The following is an 11,247-nucleotide window of genomic DNA, read 5'->3' as shown; positions in this document are numbered from 1 at the left end:
ATTTTTTTTACGACCATTTTGTAACAATGTTACAGTGTGCTTTGGTCATACACAGCAAAAAAAAATGTAATATCGATCAACGTAATTCAAGCTGATGTATGAAATAATGATGTAATAGCAAAAAGCAGATACAATATTACATCAATGGATGTAATTTTGTTCGCAAAATCGATGTACATCGTACAATGTGATATTACACAACCGATGGATTGACCTGGTTGCAGCAGTTTCGATGTAATATTCAACAACTTTTTTTGCTGTGTAAATTTCATTGTTTTTGCTATGATCATTCATGTCGGTTTGTCGGTAATCTAGTGCCAATCACCGACGGACATCGATTGCCATCCATAGACAGCAATCGAATGTGCAGGAAGGCAGCTTCCACACCTGCGTAAGATATCGCACCCATTCGCAACAGACACATCAGCCGCACTGATAGCTCGACTTTGTTTACCTTTGTTACTTTCGACGTAATGAAAATTTTCTATTGATGTTTTCGTTCAGTGTACATGTTCAATTTGCGCACGACAACCTACAGAAGCGAACCAACTATGGTTGCAATCAAACACACACGAAGATTAGCATCAAAACAAAACTGGATAAAAAGTAAAGCGACTTCTCCTTTCACAATAACACTATCCTGGCAATATTCCCGAGTTCCTCAGTCAAAATGGATCGGAATTTGGATATTATTTCAACGATTCATGATTTCCGAAACTGCTGCCGATTATGTTTCGAACGAGGTCCTCAACTGGAAAATCTTTTCGCTTCGTCCCATGAGCCAAATCTAACAGGGAAGATAGCTGACTGTCTTGGCGTTTTGGTAAGTAGGCATACCCTTTCATTTGCTTACAGAATACAATGTACGGTCTTTCTAGATTTCACAGGAAGATTTTCCCGCAACATCGATCTGTGTCCGATGCCTAACGTTGGTGGAACAGTTCTACGATTTCAAACAACTCTGCAAGATGCATGACCACACATTCCAAACCACCATCCGGACGGATAGTTCCGAAGAGTTATTGCAACAGCACCCAACTCAAGTCCACATCAAGTCAGAAGTGCTGGACGATTTTGATCAATCGATTCAGTTAGCACCCCTGGATATTACCAGTGATATCATAAAGCAAGAAATTACTCCGACGGACGATACTGCAGGAACAGATTTAGAATCTTGTGATGCATTAGGGCCAATTGATGACGAACGGGATAAGACACGGACACCAGGTCAATCGTCCCAAAATATATCAGTCCGGTTGATGTACAACGGCTATCTAATGAAATGCAATGGAATAAAACTAAATGGCGTTATGCAATGGGTCTGCCGCAACAGCGCCTGCCGATTGAGCTTTAGCAGCACGGTTGATTGGCAAATTACGCTACATATGAATAAGGTTCATAATCATTATCCGTATGTTGAGAGGAAAGGGATGATTCGATGCGTTAATAGTGGATTCGAGGAACGATATGCTGTGAGTACGATTACCGGAAAAACTGTGCTAATCTGGGATGGTCACGAGTGGATCATAAGCGACAAGAACAAGGCTGGCAAACGGAGAGCTAGCTGCAAGGAACACAGAGCCAAATGTAGGAAATATTTGACGATTACGGAGGATTTCTACAGTTTGGAACATTTTGGCGAGCATAACCACCCGAACCATTTTATTATATTTAGGGAGGAGGAAAATCCCGCGGAGAATGATCTGAATCCTTGGGATCTTTTTAGTCAAATTAATCCCTGCAGATTGCCCATCGGAAACGATTGGGATTCGAACCGACGGGTAAAGCTGTTCCATAATAGGTATCAATACAGACTATTGGACTGCTCATGGAGCGGAATCAGTCGATGGCTTTGTGATACGGTGAACTGCCCGATTATGGCCACCATGAATGGATTGGGGATGGTCCAGTTGGCGGAGCACAATCACGAACCGCTAGCGTCCGGCCTGTTCAATGGACTGTACTACTGTGTCGTCAAGGCAAATATGAAATGCCTAAAACTGTTCTTCAACGGTCATTGCTATGGCAGTAGAGATTCGGATCACTGGGTTTGCACTATGACTGCCTGCTACGCAAAATTGTTCGTGGGAAGCAACTATGAAACATTTGCCGAGAAAGGAATTCACACCCACCAAGCATACAGTGCTGTTGTCAAGCCGATGGATAAAGAGGCTGTAAGTTATCCGGTGGATATGTTAATCGGGTGCGGGTATAATTTAACTAGCTTTCAATTTTATTCTTTTTTAGATTCACTTAACCCCACAGAGTCCATTCCTTCCACCATCGATTACGATTGACGATTTGCAAGAAAGTGCATCATCTTCATCAACCGCTGTCAGCATTGACTCGACCCCTTCCAAGGCAGTCCCAGAAAAGTCACCCAAAAAAATAACAAAGAAACCTACACAGGCCGACGAACCAGAATCTACTGCCGGAAGCATTAGAATGTTTTTCGATGGCTTCCGGTACACGTTGTGGGAGATTTTCCCAGATGGCACCACCTACTGGCGCTGCTGGGGAATGCGTTGCAACAAGTCCCTTCACATGGCCCCGACAGGATCGATTTATTTCAAAAATGAAAGCTTGGAACACCAGCATGGACCTCAGGTGTCCAATGTAGATCAGATAACCCATGAAAACGGTCAAACGGAAAGATATGCCATTTTCAAGGACACTACATTTAACACTATCATAGTCTATCGCAATGCACTGTGGAATTTGGTCCTTGGAGAGGCAAGCTACATCGCAACCTGCAGAGAGCTTCGATGTGAGGCCAAAATTAGGATCACAGACAATTTTTCACACTTTGAGCATATCGGAGAATGTGGCAATCACGGTGACAAATTGTTACTGATTAGAACCGCTGCGGAACTCGTTGAAGGTGATCTCAATATCTGGGAACTTTTTAAGCAAAAGTATCCCTTGCGATTGGTGGATGGCACCATCCACAACGGAGGACGACACTCGCAAATGTTCATCGGAGGCTACCGGTACACCATGCAAGCATTGAACTGGAGTGGGAGCTCGCTTTGGCGATGCGCTCTGCAGAAGTGTCCAGCCAAGAGTCGAATCATTGAATCCATTGGCACGTTCCCGACGCCATCCCATAACCATAATCACGAGAAGCAAGAACTACTGCAAGGTAAAATATGGAGCCAAGCACGTCAGCAGGAAGAGCGCTACTTTGTGATCATAACGCTGAAGAAGACCACGGCTACCATGTACTACAATACCTACTGCTATTCTCTGAAGGACAAACAGCGCAACGCTTGGACCTGCTTTCATACGCAGTGCAATGCCTCGCTGCGAATCGAAGGCGATTTCGAATGGGTTGTAGACGAGATGGTGCACACCCACGCAGGAACGCTTACCTTCGCCAGGGATGACGAGTCGGCCGAGTCTCAGGTAAGATAATCCATAGCTTGACCATCTGGTATAGGAAAAAATCTCACGTATTCCCTTTAGATGGTCTCATTTCTATTCTGTTAATTGATTACACCCTATCGTCTATCAATACAACAATTTTTAGTGAAAGATGGGACGGTTTTGCACTACACACCACTGACAGTTGCATCAAACCCTTCGCATATCATTCATAAAACGATAAAACAGTTTCGATGCATCCTTTTTACAGGAATGCTATGCTCCTGCACCGGGGTCTTCCAGGAAACGTTCGCGAGAGGATGCCGATGATTCCCTTGCCGACGTGAAACCTTTGAAACTACCCTGCCTAACCGCTGCCTCATCATCTACATCCAATCTCAGTCCTAAACTGGAAGCCATTCTCAATACGCTGGTAAAAGTGGTTCCAAAAAGCGAGCAAAATTCTCAGCAGCAAAACACCTACCACTACCACGGAGGCTACACCTACAACCGTTTAACAGTACAAGCCGACGGGAACACCAAGCTGGAATGCAACAAACTCCGGTGTCCTGGACGAATCATCCTTGCGCCCGATCGAACCGTACTCTCCCAAGACAATCACACCCATTCCAAGACATTCGACACCATCGGTGGTATCAAGGACGCGCAAGGTCAGTATTACCGGTATATTCTGGTCAGCGGAACGCAAAAGCGAACCGTAACCTACTTCGTTTGCGATGGATTCCGATATCACGTTCAAATGAAAGCACCCGATGTGGACGCCGAAGTGATCTGGCAATGTGTCAAATGCGACGTCAAGGTTACTGTAACCGATTCCTACTCCTACATTGCCCTGAGTTCACCACACAATCATGAACCATGTGATATCATTATTTCGAGTGACGAAAATACCGAATCGAATCTCGAAGCCAACAATACCTTCGAACTGGACGAGGTCATCTGGGGACAGCACCGGTACAACAACCCCATCTACATTCGCCGTATGAAGCAAACTAAATGGAAATGCTACCGTCAGAAAGAATGCAAAGCATATGTCTATCGCAATCAGGATGGGTGTTTTAAACAAATGGAGCAACATAATCACGAAGGCCCGATCGAGCTCTGCGGAGAGGCTGGATTCGATCGGACACTGAAAATGAAGGATCGATTTGCCATCATGAAACATTACGGCAAATCCAAGTTTCGACATATGGTGTTCCAGAATCAAGTTTACGTCGAAGGCAATTCCTATTGTTGGAACTGTGTAAGATATTCCTGCAACGCAAAACTAAGTGTCGACGCAAGTTGTCATCTCTTTCAACTTGTAGGAGAACATTCTCATCAACCGATAATGATGGTTATCAAATTCCAAGACGAAGTTCAAAGTCGTTTGTGAATTAAATCGATGTGATTTACCACTAAGCAAGTTAAAATACATTTTCCTACATAAAGAAAATCCCAAATCAATTTATTCGAATACTTACAACTCACATATGTGGAGGAACAGGAATCATTCCCATCGGGGGCGGTGGAACCGGGTTGAACATTGGTCGTCCCGGATGTGGAACGCGCATGTTTGGCGGAGGCGGCGGAATAATCTTCGGTTCCAACTTGAACGAAAATTGCAGGAAGAACTGCTTCGTATCCTTGTTCCAATGGGTCCAAAATTTACCTTCAGTTTTCTCCACCTCCCGGGAGGGAACCTTGAAAGCAATTGTTTCATATGGTTCCGCCGCAAACAGCAGATACTGCCACTTACGGTCTGGAGGTTCAATTTTCTGTTCGTATGCCGACATGAAACGGTGGCGCGGAATGATGCCGTCGGTTATTTCCGGATAATCAATCTGGAACAGTAACGACTGCTGACCATTGTCCGAGTCACGTTGCTTCGTCACCCGGTAACCGGGACGACCAATCTTGACAAATTTTTTCGGCTCGATCCGGGGTTTCTCCGGTTGCATACTGGAGGGCGCTTCCTTCGCTTCTTTGGCTGCACGACGAGCGAGATTTCCTTGATGCTTCTTACCCTGAGTGTGGGCCAAATAGCTTCCTTCATTGTTATGCAGCGTCAGACAGAGCTTACATTCGTACGAACCAAGATGATTTTTCATGAAGTAGGGATCCTTGTTCAGATCGATGGTCTCCAAAGCCAGTTGTCGGAGACGTTCTCGTCGGTCGCGGTTGCTTTCCGACCAGGAGGCAGGGCCACCACCGCCAGTTTTGCCCCCGGCACGATTCTGGAAGTCCATTATCTGGCGGTCGTCTGCAAAAAAAAACAATTTTAAGCTATCGCTTCATTCGTAGCACGTTAAATGCAAAGCCCAAACAAAAATGATTAGTTAGTTATTCGATTACCTTACGAAATAAGCCGTAATTAAGCTCAGTTGTGCGAAAATAAAACAATTTTTCAAAGATATTCAACGCGACACAACATCGACCGACGCGGAAAATAAAAATGGACTGTCAAAAAAGGGGTGATTGTGATACCAAACGATCTCAAAATCAAAACTGCTCGAATCCGTACATGTACACTCAAAATTATTAATACACTGATAAATTGAACTATTCCCATTTTGCTTGAAATTTATTCAAATTGACATTAAACTCAGTTTAACCCGGAAAAAAAATAACAATACAATTACCATAAAGTAAAATACAACTACAAGAGATTTAAGCATATCTAGAGTAACATTTGAGATGGGCCTTGTGGTAGATAAGGTTGATGACTGGACTCGAACAACGAACGTTGCGATTATCAGATCTGTGCTTTCTCCACTGCTCATTGATCCTCGGTCTGGTCACGACAGGCCTATGTCCAAAACGTAAACAAACCAGAAAATGAATTTTAAATTTTTACGCCACTATTCAATTCATATTTAAGAAAATTGAAGTATTGTGTATACAACAACAATAGTAACTGTATCTAAGTATACAACATCCAAAATATGCGAAAAGCTTTCAAAAATATATAAAAATCGATAACAATTTAATTTCACAAATTAATAAGCCTTTTTGTGAATCTTCCAATGGATAGGCCCTTTTTGTTAAGCCGCTGTGCTTGTCATCATAAATGGTACGTCCTTTGCTAAGCCTTTTTGCAACGTCAAATAAATTCAAAACAAATCATCGGCCCTGCCTCAAGCAGTAGGGCCTAGCTTTGGTTTGAAAATTTTCAATTATAGGCCCTTCCTCGGGCCCTTCTACGTCACTAGGCTTATCAATGAAATGAAATAAATGCACGGTTGGCCGTTTTAGCGTGCGGGCCTATAAATTAATAGAAAAATTTCGTTGATCGGCCGTTTTGAAAATCGAGTTATTTTTAATGATTTTTCTCGATTATGTGGAACTTTCCTACACGATTAGTAAACTGAGAGCAGTTCCGCAGTTGATAATACTATATTGTAGGGTTGTTTCAAATACATAACACCACTAAATTTCTGCAGACTACATATGATATTCTTTTTAAAATTGAAAGTTGTGTATTGGAGTTAAAACTACTACACTCAAAAAATTTATCACATATCCAATGGATGAAATCCATGTGAATTTCACATAGCTTTCCTGTGATCACATAGCTGCAAATCCCACCACAAAATCACATGAATATTATGAGGACGATGAAATTTATATGAAAAATCATATAAAATTAATTTGAACGCATAAATGTTATGTGAAATTCAGATGAATTCCATTAATTTTGGTTATGGATGAAAATCATGTGCGTTTGCAATGGAAGCTACATGAAAACTATTTTCGGTGTATGCTTCATAGTGCTCTCGACAATAATTCCAGGTTAATAGTTATGGTTTAACCATCAGTTGCGTTTAAAACCAGCACGTTTTTAAAGTAAACTTAACTGTGGAGTATGGTATATTTTAAAACAAGGGTTGTTTTTCTTGGTATAGAAAAATGAAGGTTTTTGATTTCGTTTTTATCATTAAATTCACGATTCATAATTTATCCTTTTTTTTTATTGAATTTGAAACTTATTTATTCAACTAAGCTTATATAATATGACATTTAATTAATTACATAAAAAATTTCTTAAGTCTAATGTAACTGTTTCCCTGAACATTGTAAATATGAATTGGAGGTCCATCAAATAGGTCTACATGGAGTATATGAAATAGTGACGTGCAGCTGTTCACTTTAAAAGATGTAAAGTGAGTTGAATATTCTTGGATCTGCCATTGTTGACATGCAACATTTAAAGCATTGTTTGAGATTAGTAAATCTTTGATTTGATGTAGTTCTATGGCATTCATATTTATGGTTGATTTTGTTAAAAATTGACCAACTCTATACTCTGTGCCTCTGTAGGTTACAGTGCATGAAGCTTTAAAGCCTGAAGTTAGTAGCTTACTTGTTAAATTTAACGATGAAAAATAAGGTAAATCTATAAGCCTCAAGCTAACAGTATTTTCGTAAACTAAAGGGTCCTTGAAATGATTCAAATTTTGTATATTATGCATAAAAATTAAGTTAGTTTTCGTGCAGAATGTAAAGCATATGTTACGCCTAGATGTTATGTTTCTGCAATATTTCTTAAAAACTTGATGGAATGCTTCAAAACGGAAACGCCATGTGTATCGCGGAGGGCCTATTTTTTTAATTGTCTGAGGATAGTGAAGCAGTATGTGGTACTTTGGTTTAAGGTGTTCATCAAATATTTCTTTGTACAGCGTGTGGTGACAAATTATTTGTTCTTCTAAAGTACAGAGAAGTTCATCGTTAAATCTAGGAAGCAAAATCATGTTCACTAACTCAACCAACGATAAAACAAAATTCCATACTTTATCATTTTCTGGTATTAATTCACCAAAAATTAAAGGAAAATAATGCACAAAGAACATCATTTCTCTTGCTGTCATTTTAAAATTAGTTAGTTAGTTAGTTTTGAAACGATGTAGAGGGTACACATGCTGTACACGTGTATTTGAAGACGGTAGGTGTGCCATGGTAAATCATCAAATGATCGAAGAAAGTTGGAATCGTCCCGAATGGAATTTTACACAAAAAACAGTTCATGCTGTTGTTTCGCGGTTCTCCAAAAATGCGAAAAGTTGTAGAAGTTGGCTGTTCGTTACTTTCCGCGTATAGTTGATCTTGTAGAAGTATTTTGCAATGAAGCACCAAAGTAACTCGCAGCTTTCAGGGAAGTTGTAATTCAAAGCGAACTTTAGCTTCACTACTAGATCCACGCAGCGCAAGAATGATGGTAGCTTAAACTGGAGCTTCGCGGTTACTACATAGAACCCTATCAGCTTTTCGATCTCTCCAACCAAGAAGATGCGAGGTGAGAATTGAAAATCATTCGCTTTGAGTTCCTCACGCAAATTGTCTACTGATTCCAAAAATTCTTCTTCTGTTTTGCATGCAAAACACATATCGGTTTGCGCTTGAAGAATCGTTGGCAGCTTTCGTGACGATGTACGAAATGGCTAAATGACACCATGGAAAATGGTACAGCAAATGAAATCTCGGGTATCTGAAATGTACAAACCAAAGTGAGAAAGTATGCTTTAAAAATAAGTTATTCATTGTATTCTCGATTGTACTACCTTGAGCAACAGATGTTTCTTGAAGATGAGACAGCAGTTGTCGGGAATAATCGTCCTTTAATCCGTTTAGATTTACATAGGCTAGGAACCGTTGAATGAATCCTTCCCAAGCGTCAAAAATATTGGTAGGATTATTCAGTTTTCCGTAGATAACATCAAAGTCTGCGTCGATCTGAAAACGATTAAAGATTAAATCTTGTTTTTTTTATTACATTCAATAAAATACAACCAGCAAGTATCCATTTTCATCCATTAGTCTTGGCCACTCCTTTAGTACATTTGTCTTGTCTCCGTCTGTATCCTGCACAATGGTTCGTATGCGTAACAAAAATGATTCTTCCCAAAACTTTGAGACTCTCTCAGCCGGTTGTTGATTATTTCGGAGCCAATTTTTGAAAGAATTCTGTTTTTCTGCGGGTAGACTATTTAAAAATAAATGAAGTTAAGTAAATAAGATCAGAAATTACCTTCACCAGATAGAAGTAGCGCCTTCGCGCCTTGCTAATCTTCCAATAATCGTTGTCTGTATTTCGATGTTGTTGCTTTTCCAACAAAGATTTTTTGTTCCGGTTATGAAAGTGGTCATATATGAGTCCAGTGGGATGTTTTTTTCCAATCGTACAGTCTCGAGGATTATAGTAGACTTCCTGTAATAGAGATAATTGAATGAAATGGTAAGGTTATTAACATTAGACTGAATTAAGCTTCAGCTACAGCCAGTTCTGGAGGAAACCGCTCTGCGATGCACTGCGCAAATTTGGCCATATCAGTAAGTGTAAAGTAGCGTTCATTTGCAATGTAGTAGTCTACTATGATGTGGGTCAGATATTTTCTGTGCTGCGAGTCCAATCGACGATGCTTGTCGTGGTAATGCCGGACAATCTTTCCTTTTTCGTTCCTCTCAAGTATGTCCTCTAAAAGGTTTTTCGTTACCGATGTAGATAATAGAGGGTGTCTTGACGGGCCAGGAAGGCAGGCCCTCTCCAGGGTAACGTCCTTTTGGTACAATGTACTTTCATGCCAATTTTGTAACTTCTTTCTGAGCGCATACTTATGGCCCGTCCACTTAACAACAGAAAAAATCTCTTGCAACGCCACTTCATCGATATCCTTTAGATATTCGACTGTTACGCCGTGTCCTATAGAAAAAAAATTACAACCATCATGCTGTTCTGTAGACAGCTTCAACCCATCTTTATTAGGGAATTTAAAAGTTGGAAGTATCAAAGTTCTTCATACAAAACATAATTAGATCATTTCCAAATATAGATAATAAAATTTCATGAAGATTGGTTTTGTTTCAACTCACGAACTTCCAACTAGAAAACACCCGGACTAGAAAACTTTCCATGAGCGTAGTTTAAAATATGCAAACGGGAACTCACCGATTAAGATTGAATACACGGATGCATCCAATCCCCACTTATTCACAATAAGTGTACGAAGTTCTGGAATTTCATCATGTTCTGAATGTAGAAAGCATAATTTAGAAACATTAAGCAAAGGTAAACAACATTCATAATATGAGAACCACCTTCAACTAGTGCTGGATCTGCTAGAATCTCATCGATTATAATTTCCACTTTTTCTTCACCGTTAGCGTCCATAATTAAAACACGATTTAAAACTAGATAAAAAAAACACAAACCGTATCGAGCAACTTGCCAAACAGAAATGACTATTCAATATGGCATTGTCATGAGCCTCGTTTGTCGGATCATGAGCAAGGGACAATTTTGGCGGTACAAATTATCGCTATTGTGTGTTTGTTTTTACTATGTGTATGGTGAACCTGACAACAATGCGTTGAGCAAGAATACATGTCATAGTAAATTTCACTACATAAATGAGTTCAATTTGAATACAAAGAAACTGCAAAAATGACTATGACAAACTGCATTGGTGAATAGTACTTTTTTCAACATTTACTGTATTTTCAACAATATATTTCTTTATATTGACTGATTCTGTTAATGGTATTTCTAAAAATAATTTGCTATTTGTTGTTACTACAACATTTGTTTCAGTGTAGCTTTCATTGGAAACGCACATGATTTTCATCCATAATCAACATTAATGGAGTTCATCTGAATTTCACATAGCATTTATGCGATCACATTAATTTAATATGATTTTTCATATGAATGTCATCGGCCTCATATTATTCATGTGATTTTGTGTTGGGATTTGCAGCTATGTGATTACAAGAAAGCTATGTGAAATTCACATGGTTTTCATCCATTAGATACACAGCAAAAAAAGTAATATCGATCAACGTAATTCAAGCTGATGTATGAAATAATGATGTAATAGCAAAAAACAG

The 11,247-nt window shown here is 39.8% G+C and overlaps 2 protein-coding genes and 1 pseudogene across 2 annotated transcripts; 1 reads left to right on the top strand and 2 right to left on the bottom strand.

Annotated features, from left to right (window-relative positions):
- The first annotated feature begins 611 nt into the window (after positions 1-611).
- Positions 612-4,785, top strand: LOC135711834 (uncharacterized). The gene is made up of 4 exons (XM_065234787.1): positions 612-823; positions 879-2,174; positions 2,248-3,405; positions 3,635-4,785. The coding sequence occupies exons 1-4, from the start codon at positions 671-673 to the stop codon at positions 4,757-4,759; spliced, it is 3,732 nt and encodes a 1,243-aa protein (XP_065090859.1). The 5' UTR covers positions 612-670; the 3' UTR covers positions 4,760-4,785.
- Positions 4,786-4,800: 15 nt separating this feature from the next.
- Positions 4,801-5,808, bottom strand: Sf3a2 (splicing factor 3a subunit 2). The gene is made up of 2 exons (XM_065234788.1): positions 5,719-5,808; positions 4,801-5,626 (listed from the first exon to the last, which is right to left on the bottom strand). The coding sequence occupies exon 2, from the start codon at positions 5,610-5,612 to the stop codon at positions 4,851-4,853; it is 762 nt and encodes a 253-aa protein (XP_065090860.1). The 5' UTR covers positions 5,613-5,626; positions 5,719-5,808; the 3' UTR covers positions 4,801-4,850.
- A 2,746-nt stretch (positions 5,809-8,554) lies between these two features.
- On the bottom strand, positions 8,555-10,531 carry LOC135711802 (uncharacterized; annotated as a pseudogene).
- Between the last annotated feature and the right edge of the window lie 716 nt (positions 10,532-11,247).

This window comes from Ochlerotatus camptorhynchus, unplaced genomic scaffold, assembly GCF_037179485.1.
Source record: "Ochlerotatus camptorhynchus isolate MF236.1 unplaced genomic scaffold, CSIRO-AGI_Acam_v1.1 ptg000443l, whole genome shotgun sequence".
NCBI lineage: Eukaryota > Metazoa > Arthropoda > Insecta > Diptera > Culicidae > Ochlerotatus > Ochlerotatus camptorhynchus.
Note: the sequence above shows the minus strand (reverse complement) of the source record. Positions and strands in the feature narration are given on the sequence as shown.

Excerpts from the sequence above, each read along its gene's own strand:
- Sf3a2 (XM_065234788.1), bottom strand. The coding sequence starts at position 5,612 with ATGGACTTCCAGAATCGTGCCGGGGGCAAAACTGGCGGTGGTGGCCCT.
- LOC135711834 (XM_065234787.1), top strand. The coding sequence starts at position 671 with ATGGATCGGAATTTGGATATTATTTCAACGATTCATGATTTCCGAAAC. Across the intron at positions 824-878 it reads CTGACTGTCTTGGCGTTTTG|ATTTCACAGGAAGATTTTCC; the intron begins GTAAGTAGGCAT and ends CGGTCTTTCTAG. Across the intron at positions 3,406-3,634 it reads ACGAGTCGGCCGAGTCTCAG|GAATGCTATGCTCCTGCACC; the intron begins GTAAGATAATCC and ends TCCTTTTTACAG.